This window comes from Lentinula edodes (assembly GCF_021015755.1).
Source record: "Lentinula edodes strain Le(Bin) 0899 ss11 chromosome Unknown C8R40scaffold_20, whole genome shotgun sequence".
Lineage (NCBI taxonomy): Eukaryota > Fungi > Basidiomycota > Agaricomycetes > Agaricales > Omphalotaceae > Lentinula > Lentinula edodes.
The window spans coordinates 604185-620795 of NW_025764326.1; the positions used below are offsets into that span (position 1 = coordinate 604185).

Here is a 16611-nt window from a genome sequence, read left to right on the forward strand (position 1 = left end):
AACTTTTATGTCCTCGAAAAATTGTTCGAAGGAAACCACTAGCTAGGTCGCGTGCTTATATAGTCCCATGCTGATGTAATCAAAGCACATGATTAGCTCGGTTCTTTGAGATATAGCCGGCAGATAGCCGGGCCAAGAATCTAACGGGAAGCACCTCTTCAAAATCATAAACGTAGCTCTTCCATCATGTCCTACACGAAACCCTCAACGATGGACAAAGTCGCTGACACTATACTAGGCTGCTTTTCAGTATTCGCTCCTTCAGAATTCACTGACCATCTCGTCCGATACCTAGGAACTTGGAGCGGAAGCGAGTGTGTATATTACAAGCTTTCAGAATCAACATTGATAATAAACTGCACAGTAAACTCTTCGCAATTATCGAGTATACCCTCAAGCTTCTAGTGCCCTTGCTCAACAAGCGTGCCCGTTTTCGCAATAAAGTGTATTCACGTCAAGGTACTACTAGCTCTGCCGCTGCCCGGGTATCAAAATTGGCCGGAACAATATCTGATTCGAGGACTTTGTGGAGGTAAGTAGGCCTCTCAGTCATCCTCAAGCGTCTCAATGTTTTGACGAGACAAGAAAATTAGATTCTGGGGTTAGTTCGTAACTTTTATAACGAGTTATTGAAGGCTCAATCCCTATACAGGTTTGCTCACGATTATCAAATGGATGATTTCTTTGGAACATAACGCCCAACCCACACGAAAGCTGCTCAATATCGAGCGCCTACAGGGCTGGTCGATGGTCGGATACTATCCTCTCGAACATCTCAGCTACCTTGTCTCGCACGATATTCTTCCATCTAGGTCAACCGTTGATCTGTCTCCATTTTTAACTAAGAAGAGCAGACTCGAACTTAATGCCGGAAAGTTAGGTCTATGGTCCGTCAGATGCTGGGCGTTCTACGTCGCACTACAATTTGCGCACTTGCGCGAAGACAGGAAACTGCTCCAAGCAAAATACCATGCACTTCGCAAGGCTGGTCTGAAACCGGCAGAGAAGCAGGAGATACAAAAGCGTTGGCATGCATACTGGAGTGACCTTTTGGTTAACGTAATCAACTTCCCGCTCGCTTTGCATTGGTAAAGATATTCACTCTCAGCGAACTCTAATTCATTCTGATCCTTATTTCTCCAGGTCCACTGGAAGCACATTGATCAAGCATGATGTGAGTCAAAACAATTTAGCATGTCCTTTGCTGTTACTGATCGGGAATTTGTTAGTCTGTTGTTGCCCTCCTCAATTTAATCGTAGCCGTTATGTCGTTCAGAAGCGGATGGATAGCAACTGCCCTTCCTTCACCCGCTTCAGTGGCAGAGACAACAGACAACGTGGTGGAACCGGTCGCCGAGAATGTGACTGCATATGATGCATAATTTATGTACTTACTGTTGTTGCTGTTTTTGAAAAATGCTTTCAAAAAAAACAACTAAGAAATCACCCTTTCAAGGATTCACCTACATTGCTCATCGGCGTGGAGTATGCCATACCCCAGCCTAAGGTTCCAGAACTCGGCAGTACATAGCCCAACATTCGTCCTTCAGATAATTGGGGACAAGTGAAAAGAGAGTATTGGGACGATCAAGTCTTATATGGTATGAAGCTGTTGCATGTTTTAATCTTATATGTCATTGATCAAAGGCCCGGGAGGGTAGGACCTGGGGAGCATAAGGAAGGATAGGTGAGTAACGATGTGTTGAAATTATGGGCAGAGGGAGGCAAGAGGGAGGGCCGGAGGGCTGTAGAGGAACGGAAGTGAAGATTTACACAAGGTGCCCATTTCAGCTGCAATAACCGAAACATCTTCATGTTCTTACTCGAATGGTCAAACAATTATTGGTGCTTCACACAATTGACGCAGTACTTCGTGCATCCAAAACATACATTTTACATAATTCTACACTGTGTACTAAGTATACTTACTGAAATTCCTAGCGCGACTTCGACTTCGCCTGAATTTGCTGTACATGATTCTGCTCGCCATTTGGTGTGTTACTCGAATTTGTACACTGACGGATGAATAGTTACTTATAAGCGGCCGAGGAAGTTTCCATAGTTGGTAAGAGCTCACCACAGGCCCCACTACTCGGTTTGGTAGCAAAGATGACTTCACTAAGTGCTGTGTCTTGAAGACCCTTATATGGTCCGTATGTTGCGCTCACTTTCTTGATGAAAGCGTCTACATCACCCTCGGCAACGAGAGACACCGTGCATCCGCCCCAACCAGCACCTATGGTATGTACATCAATTGGTATCACTGGGTAGCAAGGATGTCATAGTCACCAGTCAATCGACTACCAATGGCCCCAGCGTCTTTTGCGATGTTTGTTAATTCATTGAGCTCAGGGCATGAGCATTGAAACAATTCGTCGCAGCTGGTCTGTGATTCGTTCATTAACTTTCCGAGGTCTTTGATTACATCCGATGGGGAGGGAGATGATTCAGCAGCGAGACAGATCTGGCGGAACTGAAGGACCCGTGAAGCTTCGGAAAAGACATGCTTCGCTCGTTTGTATAGCTGGAATTGGGTAGCTTCAACTTTGAGTAGATGGAAACGGTGAGCTCAAAATGGTCGCAGTAAAATATTCTGCCGATTTACCTTCCACCCACGACAGATACACTTCCTTAAATTCCTCCGCAGTCATACCGCTCATTTCAATCATCTCTTCCATCGTTACACCAAACTGTCCTTCACCACTCGACTTTTTTGGTTTCAAACATTCAATCTCACGTTCCATTCTCTTCAATGTTTCCAATAGCCACTCTACAGGCATCGCACCAACCTCCTCAACCTCACCAGCCAATCGTCCAACAACCTCCCGCAGCGTGACTTTCTCAGTCTTTCCAACCTTGAGTTCTAAATGACGAGCAAGGATACGAGCTGCAGCAAGAGTTTCCACAACTCGAAGATTGTAATTGTGTTTGGCCGTAACGGCTTTATCAGAAACGACAAGTGAGTTGGCAATGATGAAGATAGCCCCAGTGGGAAGAGGTACTGCAGATGCAGATAGTTCTGGGAAGAAGGATATATAAAGGGCGGAGGAGGGAACGGAGATGACCGATGCCGCTTGGTCCATTCTACAAGATGGGGATGGGTCCGCAAATGACCAGTCATTTACAACAGTTGAAGTGCTCACCCGCCGGAATTTACCCCAACTCGCTTCTCATTTGCAACAGCCATCTCGACGAGCTGACCCTTGGAAATCTTGGGACCGTTACCTGTAAAGTTGGCTTCGAGCTACATATTTTGGCGTGAGAAGACAATGAAATAGACTGTAAGTAAGTACGAACTTTCTCATTGACAGCAAGGAATGCTAGAGTACTCGCGACTACCATCGCAGCACTAGATGAGAGTCCTGACCCGGCGGGAACAGTCCCAGTGACAAGAAGGTCGACAGAAGCTGGATTTTGTCCTCCAGCGAAGTAGTTAATCAGTACGCCCTAGCTCTGGAGTATTGAAGTATAACTGCTTAAAATCAATGAATCACATACATAGTATCCGGCCTTGACATAACTTTCCCATCGCAGTTGCTTAGTGTTGATATCCAGATGCCACTCCTCAAGACGGACTTCTTCCTCAGAGACACTTGCCCGTCGTCTCGGAGCTGGGGCAAAGACCTGACGGGTGTATTTTGTCTGCACATTTTCAGCGACAACACTTCCTGGAGCATCTTCCGCATTAGGATTTGGTCTTCGGCCGATAGCAATCAAGATATCGCGCTCGATTGCTGCTGGGAGTACACCAAATAGACAATAATCGATGTGTTCACCTATGATACTGAGTAAGTACTACATCGGGCTTCGATTCCATCGAGGATAAGTACCAATTAAGCTACAGAGGAACCTTCAAAATCAGATAATTGAGATAATGGCAAGTAACATACTTCACTCGTCCTGGCGCACGAGCAATATAGGCTGGTTTTCGACCAAACCTTTGCTGGAATTCCTCTGCGATACTGTTCCACTTTTCGGCGTGGTTCAGACTGGTCCCAAGGCTTCCATAGAGATCACTGAGATTGGTGTAGACTGGGATAGGTTGCTCGGCGGCCATTCACGCTCTCAAGGTTTGTAAACAAGATAACAAGGCCATCGTAAAGTGCCAATAGTGGTTGCACGCTGAGCAGCACATGAATACCTATGTTTCGGGCCGGACGCTGTCATGATGAACCAGATAGGCCGACGAACCCAGACCTCTCTAGACAATCTACATAGGTCTGATTCCCAGAGTATTTAATGATATGTTGGGGGCAAGAAAGCCGATACATACATACATAGCTTGTAGTCGATCAAACCGGCACTAGGAGACGAAACCTCGTAGAGGGTACGGTTTCCGGTTTGATGTGTACATACAGAGGATTATGTATACGATTCACAACGTTTATCGATGTCAAAGATTAAGCCACTCCGTGTTTGCTTGTAACGAGTACTATTAAGTGTAAATCCATATGCAGTATGTTCCAAGGTCGTTAAGTATTCATTAAATTTAGAAGCAGAGGTGAGATATGAAGGAAGATGGGCAATAATCCCAGGTAATGGAATTTGTTGTACAATAGAATGTTGTTGGGGTATCGTTTGCAAGTAGCTTGGGTTGGGATTCATTCAATGATCGCCTGCTTCATTCAAAAAGGCGAGCCAGGTTTTCTTGTCAATAATTCCATCATCTGAGGCCAAGATCAGGGTCACAAAAGTAGACAAGACGAGGGACCACGGACAGTAACCATCCATATCCGTCACGATGACATATCGAGCGCCTAGTTTGACGAAGAACTGTTGCACCAATTCAAGGGGAGAGTTGAGAGTAATTGTGAGAGGGGCCTGAGAGACAGAATCATTGTCAGGTCAGTTCATGGCATCGTGAATAAACTAAATCTACCTGATCCATATATATGGAAAAGTCAAAGATATCGAAGCTAGAACGGTTCGTATCGTCAAGTAGAGACGAAAATGACGACGAAGCCAGAGGATGGTGAGAATATGTTATTTGAAAAGTGATAGTCTCATCTGGATGGTCAGCCACAATGCCTGTACAGATTGATGAGGGGTTTTGTACTACGGAAATGTGGAAGATTAAACGAACACAATGCATGTTCGAGCTCCCGAGCGCCTATTACACCAACAAGTCTTGTCGAGTCCTCATCGTGATCGTCAGCCCGCAAGATAGGGAATACGGCATCCTGATTTCCATCATCTTGCAGAGATACTTGTAATTTGTCGCGAAGACTTTTGACCGTATTGTCCTGATCAAGCCTAATAACGTCGACATCCCTAATAATCTATAACACACAATAGTTGTGAAAGAGGATAAGAGAGGAGACAAGAAGTCACTGACCACATCTGCAATTTGACGATCTCCCCACAGAAAAGTTTTCTTGCAGTCTAGATAGGGAAGACGGGCTACATCAATGACAAGTTCATAGATTCCTTTCTCTTCAAGAGCATCAGCAGTGGTCTTTGCGCAAAGGACCGCTATCATGATCGGGATAGTATACGACAAAGTGTCGGTCAGCCTATAGATATAATTCACTGACGAGCTACACCATTTCAAAATGAGGCATACGTACTCGAACATGATAACAGCGAGAGATACTGTAGTACGCGTGACACCAGCCAAACTAGCGGCAGCGCCGACCTACCAGCGGAAATTTTCAGACCAGTGCCATTTACATAGCTAAGGCACTCACCATTGCATACAATCCAGGAATGATGCCTCCAAACCAAAACGTCAGTATGCATAAGAATGTACCACAAGGAGGAACGTACAATTATCCCCACTGCAGGCACTGAAAAATCGCATATCTGGATGTTGATATCGAAGGAATTGAAGGAGAATCCCGATCATCCTGCCGACCAGTGCACCTGCGGCAAGAGAGGGGATGAAGATCCCAGCAGGCAATCGGATCCCAAATGTCACCAGAGTCAAAGTACCTTGCCGCGATAATCAGTACGTATATTTTGCAGGTAGCTTCAAGGCCCCCACCTCTGACGACAAGAGCCAATAGAAGCGCACCGACTACCGGGGTAACTTGGGACCAAGAACCAGGATCTGACAAGCAGAGACCCCACTCGTCTTCGACGCCTTTGTGACACTCAGAGAACAAGGCAGAAACGAGCTCCGTACCGCCCATACGCGTATATGGATTAAGAAAACAGAATGCAGAAGTAGCAAGAGTAACCTGTTCATCGAGCAACATGAGACAAGTATCACAAAATAAGTAACATCATTCACCAGTAACACTTCAATCACAGGGTGATCCTTGAGCCATGTCGCGTTGCGGACGTCACGGCTCCAGCGAAAATTGAGCTTAGAGAAATATGCGCCGTAGACACCGCCGAACACGCCTAATATAACGAAAGGGAACAATTCAAAAGCATGCCAGTCCTTGAAATCACCCAAGGACATGAACAGATCGTCATATCATAAATCTCAATCGACATACCTTATCATATGTTACTAGGAAAGGGAGATTACTTAGCGGACAGCAGAGAGACATAGAAGAAATCCAAGGTCAGACCTTGGAACAAGACAAGTTTACCTGTCCCGAAAGGATTGAGCAATTTCAAAGTGATGGCCGCAATCATTGCGCAAAAGAAGCTGATCCTAGGCATGAATGACAGGAAGACACTAGATGGAGACAATTTACCTTCGCCACATCACCTTGGCAGGGAAGAAATAGGAAACTTCTTCCAAGCTGAAAAGCGTGCCTCCAATCGGGGCACCAAAAGCAACCGCTACTCCGGCGGCGCAAGCAGCACTGAAGAACAACACATAAAGTTCCAGACTGATCGATGAGAGCAACGAACTAACCTTAGAATTTCTCGTCTCTTAGCTATAAACAGAGATTAGAAAGTCACACTGCAACAGTAGATGTTCCTGCCTTCATTGTTTTCGTATTTACTTGCTAATCGGCTGACGATATTCCCGATACAACATGCGATATGAACAAACTAAATCGGACAGAACGAAATGAACTATGACTGAAAGTATGTTTCTGTTTTTTTGACACTTACGGGGCCTTCTTTACCAAGCTGTAATCCGGACGCCACGGAAAGCGCCAAGCCAGCAGACTTTGCGATGAGAACGCGTCCTCCTAGATAACCATGTATCACGAAACCTAATACGCTCCAACATGAGCACATATTTGACAACCAAGGAAACGCGAGTGCGAGTACCAGATAAAATGGCCTTTAATTCGGGAATCCCGCTGCCAGATGCCTAAGAAGCAGGATGAATGATGTGAAGACTTGCATGAACGTTGTTGAGTAACTTACATAGTAAAATATCTTACGGGGGGCGGCAGTGGTCTCGGATCCATCATGGAAATCAGGGCCCAAAACGCCCGATTCCTTTCGCGTCACAAACGAAGTCGATTTGGTGAGAAGTAGTGTCAGCCAACACGAAGATACAGCGAGTGAAAGCTTCCGGATGTAAGTGTTAATCAAGATTAATCATGTATGATATACCTATAACATAAAATACGCACAGCAATGAAAGTGTAGGCCACAAATTGGATGCTGCCACTCCCTCCGTCCCACGCAAACAGGTCGGACCATGGCCTCCACGCTTGACATTCTGTTTCTGTTGTAGATGTTGGAAAGAGCATTGATAGTTCCGTTTGGGGGCAGCAGAGCGCTCTGGCCTTGGTCCAGCCTTCGGTACAGTAGCCATCTTTCAGACTGAAGAACCATCGTTCGCTAGTCACGACGAGGAACGCGAAAACTGCGGTTAAGCATCCCACAATCGTGACAATAATCCAGCCAAGAAGGCTAGGGAGAAACATAATTAAACAGTTATTTTTGACAGGAATATTTAAGAACATACCGGTCAACAGCCAGACGAATACGCGCCCTGAAATTCTTCTTCCTTCGAAGACGCGAAAAGCGCAATGACTCTTTGATAGCATCATGCATCCAGTCAATAGAGCTGTACGACGAGTACCAAACGCGGACACCATTCTTCTTTGCATCCATACTCATTCCCAGTCCACCGTCGTCTTTTGAATCAGAGTTGAAAGTTGCATCGTACGCAGAAATCGGCCTTTGGGATACAATGCGAGAGAACGATAGATTCGATAAATTCCGCAAGGATGGACTGAACATACTAATAGGGCTAGAAGGCCCAGAAGCGGCAGCGCTTCTGGGAGGCACCGGTACATTGGATAGTCGAGGAGGAGTATGCTGACGCGAGAAATGGAGAGAACGTCGATGAAATAATGAACGAGGGAGAGTGCCATAGTTTGGGTCCGGTGGAGAGTGCACATTTTTGTTGAAAGGTATGCTTTCACTCATCAGAGGAACATCTGAGGAGACAGTTTCGTTTTGAGGGCCACTGGATCCCAGACGTTGTAACCTTGCTCTCCTAACAAAAGTCGGGGTTGGAGCAGCATTAGGCCCAATCTCAGAGCAATTTGCCATTGTCGATGAATAAGGAAGACTGCCTTTGATTGACTAGTGATTATTCATGGGCGCTAGCGCTCAGGTACCAGCGCTTGACTGCTTTTGTTCCTTCCTCTGATTTTTCTTTAGGAACTCGTATTTCCGTCGTTCTGCTTTTTTTTACCTTGCATACATCCGTGGTCCCCCGGCATGGGGCCGTGATAGTTATTTTTCCTTCCCTTGTTGTTCTCATCGCCCTTCATCGCCTCCTTCATTGGATGATTTCCCGTAAGGATTATTAGACAGTACATTTTCCTAACGTCCTAAGCGAGCTCGTCCAATCAACAAATTTTGAGCAGAACTCGAGAAGAACCGTCTAAATACTAATAGGGAGAGCTAGGGAGTGGTCCAGACCCCTCCCCATCTGCACTCGCTTACTGGGCTAAGCGAGTAGCGTATCAACATCAACTGTCCGTCTGTCGCATCAGACCGGCTCAAGAATTATTTTCCATACAATTCTCTTCTCTAAATCTGTTTTTGCCAATTCGTCGTTTGTTTTTACACCACGGCTATTGTCTTTGCGCGTCATAGCCTCTCCTTCACATCTGTGTTTGCCGTCTGGTATGTATCATGTATACCCGACAGACGAGCAATGCCTTTGGAGGTATCTGCTTTTGTTGTATGTGCATTAAGTATTTGCCTTCTCTTTCTGGTGTTGCTCATTTTTCGTTACTTTCACAGCGAGGAGTGTTGAACGCAACTGAAAATGACCAACGGGGGACATGTCCTGACATGTTCCACGACAACGGGCTTCTAAGCTCATATCACGATGCTCGAATGGGCAATGGACACAGCTTTTTTACGTTGATCGTCGAGAAGGTAGGTGTTGTCAGTATGATGATTAAACTCTAATCGCTAGATAATAGCGGATTCCATTGAATATCTTCTGTACTACGCAACTTGAAATAAGGTGGATGTCCATGCAAGAGGTTGTAGGAGCAGATGAAAATATGTATATTGTCATACTTCCGAAGATTGACTGGTTTATGACCTTTCGAGGCATCTTCCTAGGCAGTACTAAAAATCCGATTCAAGGATAAGCGACTACATATGTATATGGCAAACAGTATGTATCTGAAAATCTCTGCTGGGAGTAGATACATGTAGCAAAAACAAAGGGAATATGGTCTTCAATGCATGGACCGCTACGTACTACATAACATGCTATGAAACTTTGTCTGCTGGAGGCGGAAAAACCCCGGTTGATGAGCCAGAAGATAGCGCTGGAGCAGAGGGTATACTGCTCGAGTTTGAACGGGACATGAGTGAGTTCAGAATTACTGCTAGCCCACTCATTTGTGAAGGCTGCAACATCGCGACATTGATCTCGAGATTCAGCACTGTCCCATTAGACGAAGATCCACGAAGGACAGCGGGCGGTTGTGGCTGTCCTGCAGAGACCGAGCCTGTAGGGACAGGTATGATACCAAGACGATTCAGAGCAGGCATGAAAGCGATAGGCAATTGGACCGGAATAGCTGAGGTTGTTGGATAAGTGGCTGGAGGTGGGACGGTCGACGTATTAACTTGCGGTATAGAGGTTGCATTGGACGCCACAGAAAATGTAGGTGTAGCAGCAGCAGCTTGAGCTGGAGATGAGGTTCCAAATGTCGAAGTGTATGTATATGGATAAGGTCGGTAATATGCGGACTGTCCGTTGGCGACAGCCGATTGTGTCGGTGCAGTATAGAAAGATGTGCGAGAGGCAGGTGTAGGCGGAGGAGGGTTTGATGTCGCCCGTTTTTGGCGTTCTAAACGATCATATTCACTCCTCGCTGCTCGAAGTTCGGCATTCAAGGCGGCAACCTCCGCACGGTCACTATCTAACACACTTTGCGTAAGGACGACGAGCTGAGAGTTAAATCCCGATCCCTATGACAGACATAAGAAGAAAAGACATGTTCCATGATTTTTAGCGTACTGCGCCATCCTTGACTCTAGCTTTTCGAAAACGGTCTTCCAATTTCTTGCGGCGCCGATGACAATCCAGAGCAAATTTAGTGTCTAAAGTAAGCTTCAGAGCACTGCGATTTGGCGGCTGTCAGTGAAATTACCTGCTAAATCTTCAATTTCTGCAGCTTTCGTTTTGCCCTTTCTGTCGCGAAGAAGGGGTACTAGATCCTCCTTGGGTTGAAAAAAGATGTGATAAGGCAAGAGCCTGTTCACGACATCGATTGTATCTACAAAGGGCGATTCCACGTCTGGGTTCAACACGGCTTCATGGTCTGCAACAATTCGCGAAGAAAATCTATGTGGTGTGTATCAGTTAGTTGGTTTATTCTCAGTGCTCAATCTGGATAGACCTACCTCGCAGAGGTTTCGGCAATGGTGTCCCTCTCCTCTGGGGTCCTAACCTTATTTCTCGGTGGCTTCTTGATAGAGTTGGAAGGCGGATTGGCTGGACGACCGTTGGTATCAAGATTCCAATGAGCTGGAGGTCGCCAGATCGAGGGTCCTGCAAGAGGAGAAGATACTGGGGTCTGCGAGCGAGAAACAGCAGGGTATGGTAAGGATTTTGCCTGGGTCGAATCGTTTGATATAGGGACTGAAGAAGAAGAGGGAAAAAAAGTCGAGATAGTCGACATGAAATGGCACACTGCGTCAACTTGAGGTCACGCCACAAACCAGCCGCTTCCGGCCGCGCCAATTGTCAACCCATTGAATCTTGATGCAGCTCTCTGAAAGCTGAATTTTATTACAATTCCAGAGCTGGCCCTCACATATCTTATACACATACTCGCACTGTTGAATGTTCCGGCTCCTTGGGAGAAGCGGTAAATTTTAAGTTCTCCGACCGGGGCTCGTGCAGTGTATACTCAGTGTATGTTCAAACTTTCTGACGGATTTTGAGGTAAGTAGATTTCCATGACTATCTCTTTTTCTGGCTTTTGACCGAAATTTTCTTTAATTGATAGAACAAAGCACGTAATGGGCCACCGCAGAAGAGATCACCACGTCCTTCAGCAACTTTACTCCCTCGACCCGGTTGTTTTGGTACTACTAGTAGCTTGGGGTGGACCCTTATTAGTATGAACTCGCACTCATTGCAAGATTCAAAAGTAACTTTGAGATGTTTGCGTCACTTTCCATCTTAGCTCAAACAAAGTAGGTTCATACTACCCAATGCACCGTCTGTCTCGATAGGTCTCGATTGAGGCCTTCTTGAGTTGAAGACGCCTCACAATCATATATCATATACGCTTGGTATCGCTATTGGTGGGTCTTCACCGGTCACCTCTCAGCCTATATTCAGTCAGTCCGACCGCTCTTTCCATCATTGGGATTTGTTCCTGATATCCCAATCACCCAGTTGTGGATACATTCTGTAAATCTTACACTGTCAGATGCGGCGCACAACGATAGAAGCTAGTGATCGAATTCAGGCATCGAGGCGCCTACGCATCGCTACGCATTCCTCCAAATCGGATCGTCCAATCACTGGGGCATCTATTGCTCAAAAGTTCACTAATACACTTACGATTATACTTTGCAAATCTTTCCAGTATCGATGCCGCCCTTCCGAAACATTTGCACCACACGTTGACTGTCAATAATCCTCTTGGGTCCGAGCACACCACCTTGTTTCAATCATTGTGTTCTACATAGATCGATGGCAATAGTTATTCCATCCGCCGCGGCCGTTCCAGATATAATGGGAGACCCTGAGCTTCTTTCCAGAGGTTTTTAGTGGACTACGACAGTGGCACCCCATAAAGAGTGTCAAGTTTTGTAACTGGTCTGGCTAACAATATTCCCGAAGGAACAGAGCAATTGCTTTTGGATAATGCTTCCAATTCGATCTCAAACCGAAATATTCAACAAAGTCAATAATACAATTTGCCTCACTATACATATTATCCTCCAAAATGAATGTCCCCCTCGACCTTGTATCTACCACGCTCAACAGCTTTTGGGACAAAACGAGCGTGCTTCCTTTCTTCCATCATTCTCTCAGGAAAAGCCGGACTCTGCGTTTACTAAAATAAACTATGGATTTCCAGTCTCTTACATTGTTTCTTTTGCGCTCTTCTTTCAGTCTACGGACAGTTCCATGATGGACTAATTGGTCAAGTAAAATCCTTTCGAAGGAGACGTTTTCTCCGCCTATGATGGGCGTGGATGCCAAGCCCACTCGTGAATTCATGATATCTGGTTTGTAGTTTGACAAGATTTTTTTCGCGAAATCCAATGCTCAGATGTTCTTGGCAAATCAGGGAACAGCTGTAAGTGCGCCCCATTATCTAAGACTCCTTCTTTCCGAGTCGGTGGTAAAGCTGGTACTTAAGGACGAAGTTATTAAGTCTCAGATAGTAAGATTGGGCATGGCGCAGTGACAGTCGATCCAGTCACTGAAATTCTTTTGGAACCTATCGTAGGTGGCAATTGTACCATGGTCTAGGCTAGGATAAGACACTTAGATAGATAATTTAGAATATGATGCTTCGCAATTAGATCGTCGGGGGAACATGCAATGTTTTCAAATTGAGTTGTCAAACCACGCGCGGCAAGTCGGCCCGAGCCATAACTTTCAAGTTTCATTAAAGACGTCGAGGTAGGTGAAGTGGGATCAGAGATGTTAGTCTCTCAAGCTCTCATTCTTTATAGGAGCGATCCAAGTCGTGACAGTCTAAGCATTGCGATGTTCTACATCATTATTTGCGCTGTTTTATTGGTTGCAACTGTTTGTATCAGGGTTTACTGCATCCTGCCAAAACCCATAGTCCCAGAAAGACCGAAGAAAAGCGCAGAAAATAGAACACTTGCAGTTTTCTTGGGTTCGGGCAAGTAAAAAACCTCATTGGATGCGCTGAACTCTGATGTTGTGCAGGGGGGCATACGAGCGAAATGCTAGCCCTAGTTTCTTCGCTTGACTTTGACAGATACTTCCCGAGAATATACATAATCAGCGGAGACGATACGCTCAGCGAGCGGAAGGCTGCAGCACTAGAAGCCACAAAGGCTGCGAGCTCTCACTCAACGTCAAAGGTAATCTTTGCATTTGCATTTCCGTGGATTTTTTGGTTTCCTTACATATAAAAACCAAGAATTCAGATGCATATACATTTCTGGTTATTCCTCGAGCTCGAAAAGTACATCAATCATTGTTGACGACTCCGTTCACGGCCCTCCTTTCCGTCATCGAATCCTTTTACCACGTAGCACTTGCATCCAGTCACCAAAAAGGTCAATTTGCAGATGTACTTGTGCTTAACGGCCCAGGGACCTGCTTAACTCTTTGTCTTGCGGTGTATCTGAATAAGGTAAGCTTTATGGACAGAATTGGGATTAATTACTAAGGACAAGTTGGAGTTTTTCGGTCTGGCATCGCCCAAAATGGTGTATATCGAATCATTTGCCCGGGTGCAGACTCTATCACTGTCTGGAAAGCTACTTCGTTTTTTGGTCGACAGGCAAGTTATTTGAAGCATTGAAGTTATATAGTTAAGAGCCACTCATCTTTCCGTTAGGTTTGTCGTGCAATGGCCTCAACTCCTACAAGATGGAAAAAGAGGAGAGTACCACGGCTGGCTCATATGACTGTTATTCAGAATTTGAGTTTTGGAAATGGGGAGCATCTCGAAGCAGTCGTAACTTGTTATCACATTATCCTTCTAGATCTAAACTACACGGATATAAACGCGATGCAAATGTATGATTCCATATGCCATAAGTTGAATAAACTGTCTCTCCTGATCCAGAATATGGGGGTATCGTCGGTGAACAGTATGTCATGATAAGTATAATACATATCCTATCCTAACCTAGCCAAGAGAATTCTATAATTTACTTACTGCGGCCGTCTTGGAGGATCCCAGGACATGAGCGAGTCGTTTCCCGTGTTGTTGGAGTCTGCGATGGCACCAGAAAGCCAGGTATCCAGCCGCGACGCTGTGATTGCAGAGGTGTAAATCGATGGATGAACTGTCGGCGGGTGAAGTGCTTGATGGGCGCTATAGGAAAATTGCGGCGAATCAACTAAGGACAAGGTGTTTCTGATAATCATGCTGTTCAAATTGTACACGGAGCTCGGTAATCGATTGACGTACGTTGTTAGAGCATCTAGCTCCGAAAGCCGCTGATTAAGGAGACAATGTCCTCCTACCTGGTGGTGAGGAGACCGCGCCAATAGTGCAGCAGCCTTACGAAGTCGCAGAGAAAGTTCAAGCATCGTGTGATAGTTGGAGGGTTCCAGTACGCAGTTGCATGGTTGTCCAACGGAGTAAGGGGTTTTCACGGCTCCTAGTCCAGTAAATTGTTGATGCATAACCAGATTGTCTTCGCTGTATCCTAAAAAAGGAAGACTTTGCGCAAAGATGTCCAGGTCTCTGAGTCCAGTCGGATCGTCGTTAATCATAGCATGTGGGGACGAACTGTCGCCGGGAGGCGTATTCGCAGAAGAAGAAGGAGAGCTCGGAGGAGATGTCGATAGTGCAGGTGTCAAAGTAAGGTAACTCTCTTCTACGCTGGGCACTTGAGAAGAAGACGCTCCCTGAACTTGTATATCGGGTGACGGTAGACTCGATGAGGGTGAGTTGGGGACATTGGATGCGTCGTCACTGTGTTCACTGCATGTTGAGAATATCCACCGCGGATGAGGCTTGTTCTTTAACTGAGTGTGTATTAGCTCTGTCCTTCTCTCCAGCGAACTTTGCGCCTATACATACTTCCCGAATCACGCCTTCCAACTCTGCTACTCGTTCGAGTAATCTTGAACTTTCGTCTTGAGTGCTGGATCGTTGATTAGGGTCGTCAACTTCGTATACGCAAAGTCCAGTCTGATATGGAGGAATTACTTATGCGCGATGAACCGCAAAGTTAATGGAGTTTACCAATCCAAGCTGAGTGCAACGAGCACAGGCAGGTCGTTTTCGATCACACTACCAAGACATTTCATTACCGACAACCTTCACTGACCGAATTCGACTCTTACCATTCGCTTCGATGCGTCTGTTGGAGTGTACTTTTAATCTTATGTTAGAGCAGAAGCAGGAAAGGGAAATCTCACGGCAATTGATACAGCTGCGAATGCATCGATTTCTCGACCTGGGAGTAATGAGTATCGTCTTGTAAAATGAGCATCCGTGGTTCATACCTTTTACGATGATCACCGTCAAGCACTGGTTGAGGCTTACTTTTTTCGGAGGGGCCTTTTTTACGTTTGATGGTTGTTGTTGTAGACATTTGCTTTTAGAGGGAATACACCGGATTTGTGATTAGTACAAAGGTGAAGGAGTGGAGTATTTGTACGAAACCAGAATCCTTGGCAGCCCAAACCGCATCGTACATTTCAAACCTGAAAAGGAAGTTCATGATATGATTCAAAAAGGCAATGTTCCCGATACAGAACAGAATTATTCGAAGGAAGGCGTTTGAATATCCGTGATCCTGGAACTTCGTAACATCACATGGAACAATGACAGAATTTCTCAGTGCCTTTTGCGAAAGGAAGGAAAGCCAAGTGGTAGCCAAAATCCCTGACAAGAACAAATACTAAAGAGAAGCCTCTCACCGGTACTATGGGTAGTTCCTCCGTCGTGTACGGGTGCGAAAGCAATCTAAGGCCGTTTAACATTTAGATTCCCCGCGCGGTTCCGCCCCGAAATGCAAGTAGTAAAGCCTGTGAGGACTTGTAATCAGTAGTACAAATTTGCTCCACTGTCGGCTTGTACGCATTGAGATGCCGCGTTACTCAGAGATGAAGAAAACAAGTTATTACATGTATTCCGATAAAATTTTGAGGTTATACGTACTCCAATAGTCCCAATTGCCGATATGCTTTTTCTTTTTTGGGGGGGTGCCAAGCTGAGTTGGTACAGATAAGCCTTAACAAGACAGGCAAGGCAATCAAGCAGTCAATCAGTCCAAAGTTCTCTTATAGACTGTATGTAGCTCACTGTCCAAGCCAAAACCACCCCAGGTTTTCGTCCGTTTCGGCCAATACCCGATAGCTGACTTCAGTGGAACCGAATCTCCCAACAACTTCATCAGATGTCATAGATGTAGAGATACCGAGTTGCTCTGGTATTCAGTCCAGTGTTGATAGTGACCTATTGTGACCTTGATACCAGTTTGATATCGAGCTCAACAAGGCCCAACAAATGCAAAAACTTGCCAGATTCTAATTTTGCCGCCTGATTTACAAGATCGACCATCCATTCCGATTATATTCCG

At 45.6% G+C, this 16611-nt stretch overlaps 6 protein-coding genes across 6 annotated transcripts; 2 read left to right on the forward strand and 4 right to left on the reverse strand.

The window, feature by feature from the left end:
• Positions 1 to 186: 186 nt before the first annotated feature.
• C8R40DRAFT_1171351 (uncharacterized protein) lies at positions 187 to 1382 on the forward strand (the record flags this gene model as incomplete). The annotated part of the gene is made up of 6 exons (XM_046231691.1): positions 187 to 314; positions 365 to 532; positions 594 to 601; positions 653 to 1088; positions 1144 to 1174; positions 1230 to 1382. The coding sequence occupies 6 exons, from the start codon at positions 187 to 189 to the stop codon at positions 1380 to 1382; spliced, it is 924 nt and encodes a 307-aa protein (XP_046085848.1).
• Positions 1383 to 1830: 448 nt separating this feature from the next.
• On the reverse strand, positions 1831 to 4217 carry C8R40DRAFT_1107887 (galactokinase gal). Its single transcript, XM_046228233.1, has 9 exons — positions 3891 to 4217; positions 3831 to 3838; positions 3499 to 3776; positions 3298 to 3447; positions 3144 to 3244; positions 2606 to 3084; positions 2290 to 2544; positions 2078 to 2236; positions 1831 to 2015 (listed from the first exon to the last, which is right to left on the reverse strand). The coding sequence occupies exons 1-9, from the start codon at positions 4055 to 4057 to the stop codon at positions 1999 to 2001; spliced, it is 1614 nt and encodes a 537-aa protein (XP_046085849.1). The 5' UTR covers positions 4058 to 4217; the 3' UTR covers positions 1831 to 1998.
• A 388-nt stretch (positions 4218 to 4605) lies between these two features.
• C8R40DRAFT_1047027 (chloride channel) lies at positions 4606 to 8292 on the reverse strand (the record flags this gene model as incomplete). Its single annotated transcript, XM_046224412.1, has 20 exons — positions 4606 to 4667; positions 4719 to 4821; positions 4880 to 5028; positions 5084 to 5279; positions 5336 to 5513; positions 5568 to 5635; positions 5688 to 5713; positions 5767 to 5931; positions 5984 to 6179; positions 6233 to 6385; positions 6444 to 6457; positions 6519 to 6598; positions 6648 to 6758; positions 6812 to 6833; positions 6867 to 6951; positions 7015 to 7118; positions 7177 to 7219; positions 7276 to 7422; positions 7488 to 7770; positions 7826 to 8292. 20 exons carry the CDS (start codon positions 8290 to 8292, stop codon positions 4606 to 4608), a joined length of 2652 nt encoding a protein of 883 aa, XP_046085850.1.
• Positions 8293 to 9603: 1311 nt separating this feature from the next.
• Positions 9604 to 11024, reverse strand: C8R40DRAFT_1171354 (uncharacterized protein; the record flags this gene model as incomplete). Its single annotated transcript, XM_046231692.1, has 4 exons — positions 9604 to 10311; positions 10361 to 10443; positions 10494 to 10687; positions 10747 to 11024. 4 exons carry the CDS (start codon positions 11022 to 11024, stop codon positions 9604 to 9606), a joined length of 1263 nt encoding a protein of 420 aa, XP_046085851.1.
• Positions 11025 to 12971: 1947 nt separating this feature from the next.
• C8R40DRAFT_1107903 (glycosyltransferase family 1 protein) lies at positions 12972 to 14102 on the forward strand. The gene is made up of 5 exons (XM_046228234.1): positions 12972 to 13220; positions 13268 to 13425; positions 13485 to 13700; positions 13750 to 13850; positions 13908 to 14102. The coding sequence occupies exons 1-5, from the start codon at positions 13013 to 13015 to the stop codon at positions 13975 to 13977; spliced, it is 753 nt and encodes a 250-aa protein (XP_046085852.1). The 5' UTR covers positions 12972 to 13012; the 3' UTR covers positions 13978 to 14102.
• On the reverse strand, positions 13996 to 15778 carry C8R40DRAFT_305037 (uncharacterized protein). The gene is made up of 7 exons (XM_046234650.1): positions 15533 to 15778; positions 15446 to 15483; positions 15371 to 15387; positions 15270 to 15317; positions 15105 to 15215; positions 14487 to 15049; positions 13996 to 14432 (listed from the first exon to the last, which is right to left on the reverse strand). Exons 1-7 carry the CDS (start codon positions 15619 to 15621, stop codon positions 14228 to 14230), a joined length of 1071 nt encoding a protein of 356 aa, XP_046085853.1. The 5' UTR covers positions 15622 to 15778; the 3' UTR covers positions 13996 to 14227.
• Between the last annotated feature and the right edge of the window lie 833 nt (positions 15779 to 16611).

Excerpts from the sequence above, each read along its gene's own strand:
- C8R40DRAFT_305037 (XM_046234650.1), bottom strand. The coding sequence starts at position 15,621 with ATGTCTACAACAACAACCATCAAACGTAAAAAAGGCCCCTCCGAAAAA. Across the intron at positions 15,050-15,104 it reads TGGAAGGCGTGATTCGGGAA|TTAAAGAACAAGCCTCATCC; the intron begins GTATGTATAGGC and ends ATACACACTCAG. Across the intron at positions 14,433-14,486 it reads GAGCTAGATGCTCTAACAAC|AAACACCTTGTCCTTAGTTG; the intron begins GTACGTCAATCG and ends CATGATTATCAG.
- C8R40DRAFT_1107887 (XM_046228233.1), bottom strand. The coding sequence starts at position 4,057 with ATGGCCGCCGAGCAACCTATCCCAGTCTACACCAATCTCAGTGATCTC. Across the intron at positions 3,448-3,498 it reads ATGTCAAGGCCGGATACTAT|GGCGTACTGATTAACTACTT; the intron begins GTATGTGATTCA and ends CTCCAGAGCTAG. Across the intron at positions 3,085-3,143 it reads GTTGGGGTAAATTCCGGCGG|AATGGACCAAGCGGCATCGG; the intron begins GTGAGCACTTCA and ends CCCATCTTGTAG.
- C8R40DRAFT_1107903 (XM_046228234.1), top strand. The coding sequence starts at position 13,013 with ATGTTAGTCTCTCAAGCTCTCATTCTTTATAGGAGCGATCCAAGTCGT. Across the intron at positions 13,701-13,749 it reads TTGCGGTGTATCTGAATAAG|TTTTTCGGTCTGGCATCGCC; the intron begins GTAAGCTTTATG and ends GACAAGTTGGAG. Across the intron at positions 13,851-13,907 it reads CTTCGTTTTTTGGTCGACAG|GTTTGTCGTGCAATGGCCTC; the intron begins GCAAGTTATTTG and ends TCTTTCCGTTAG.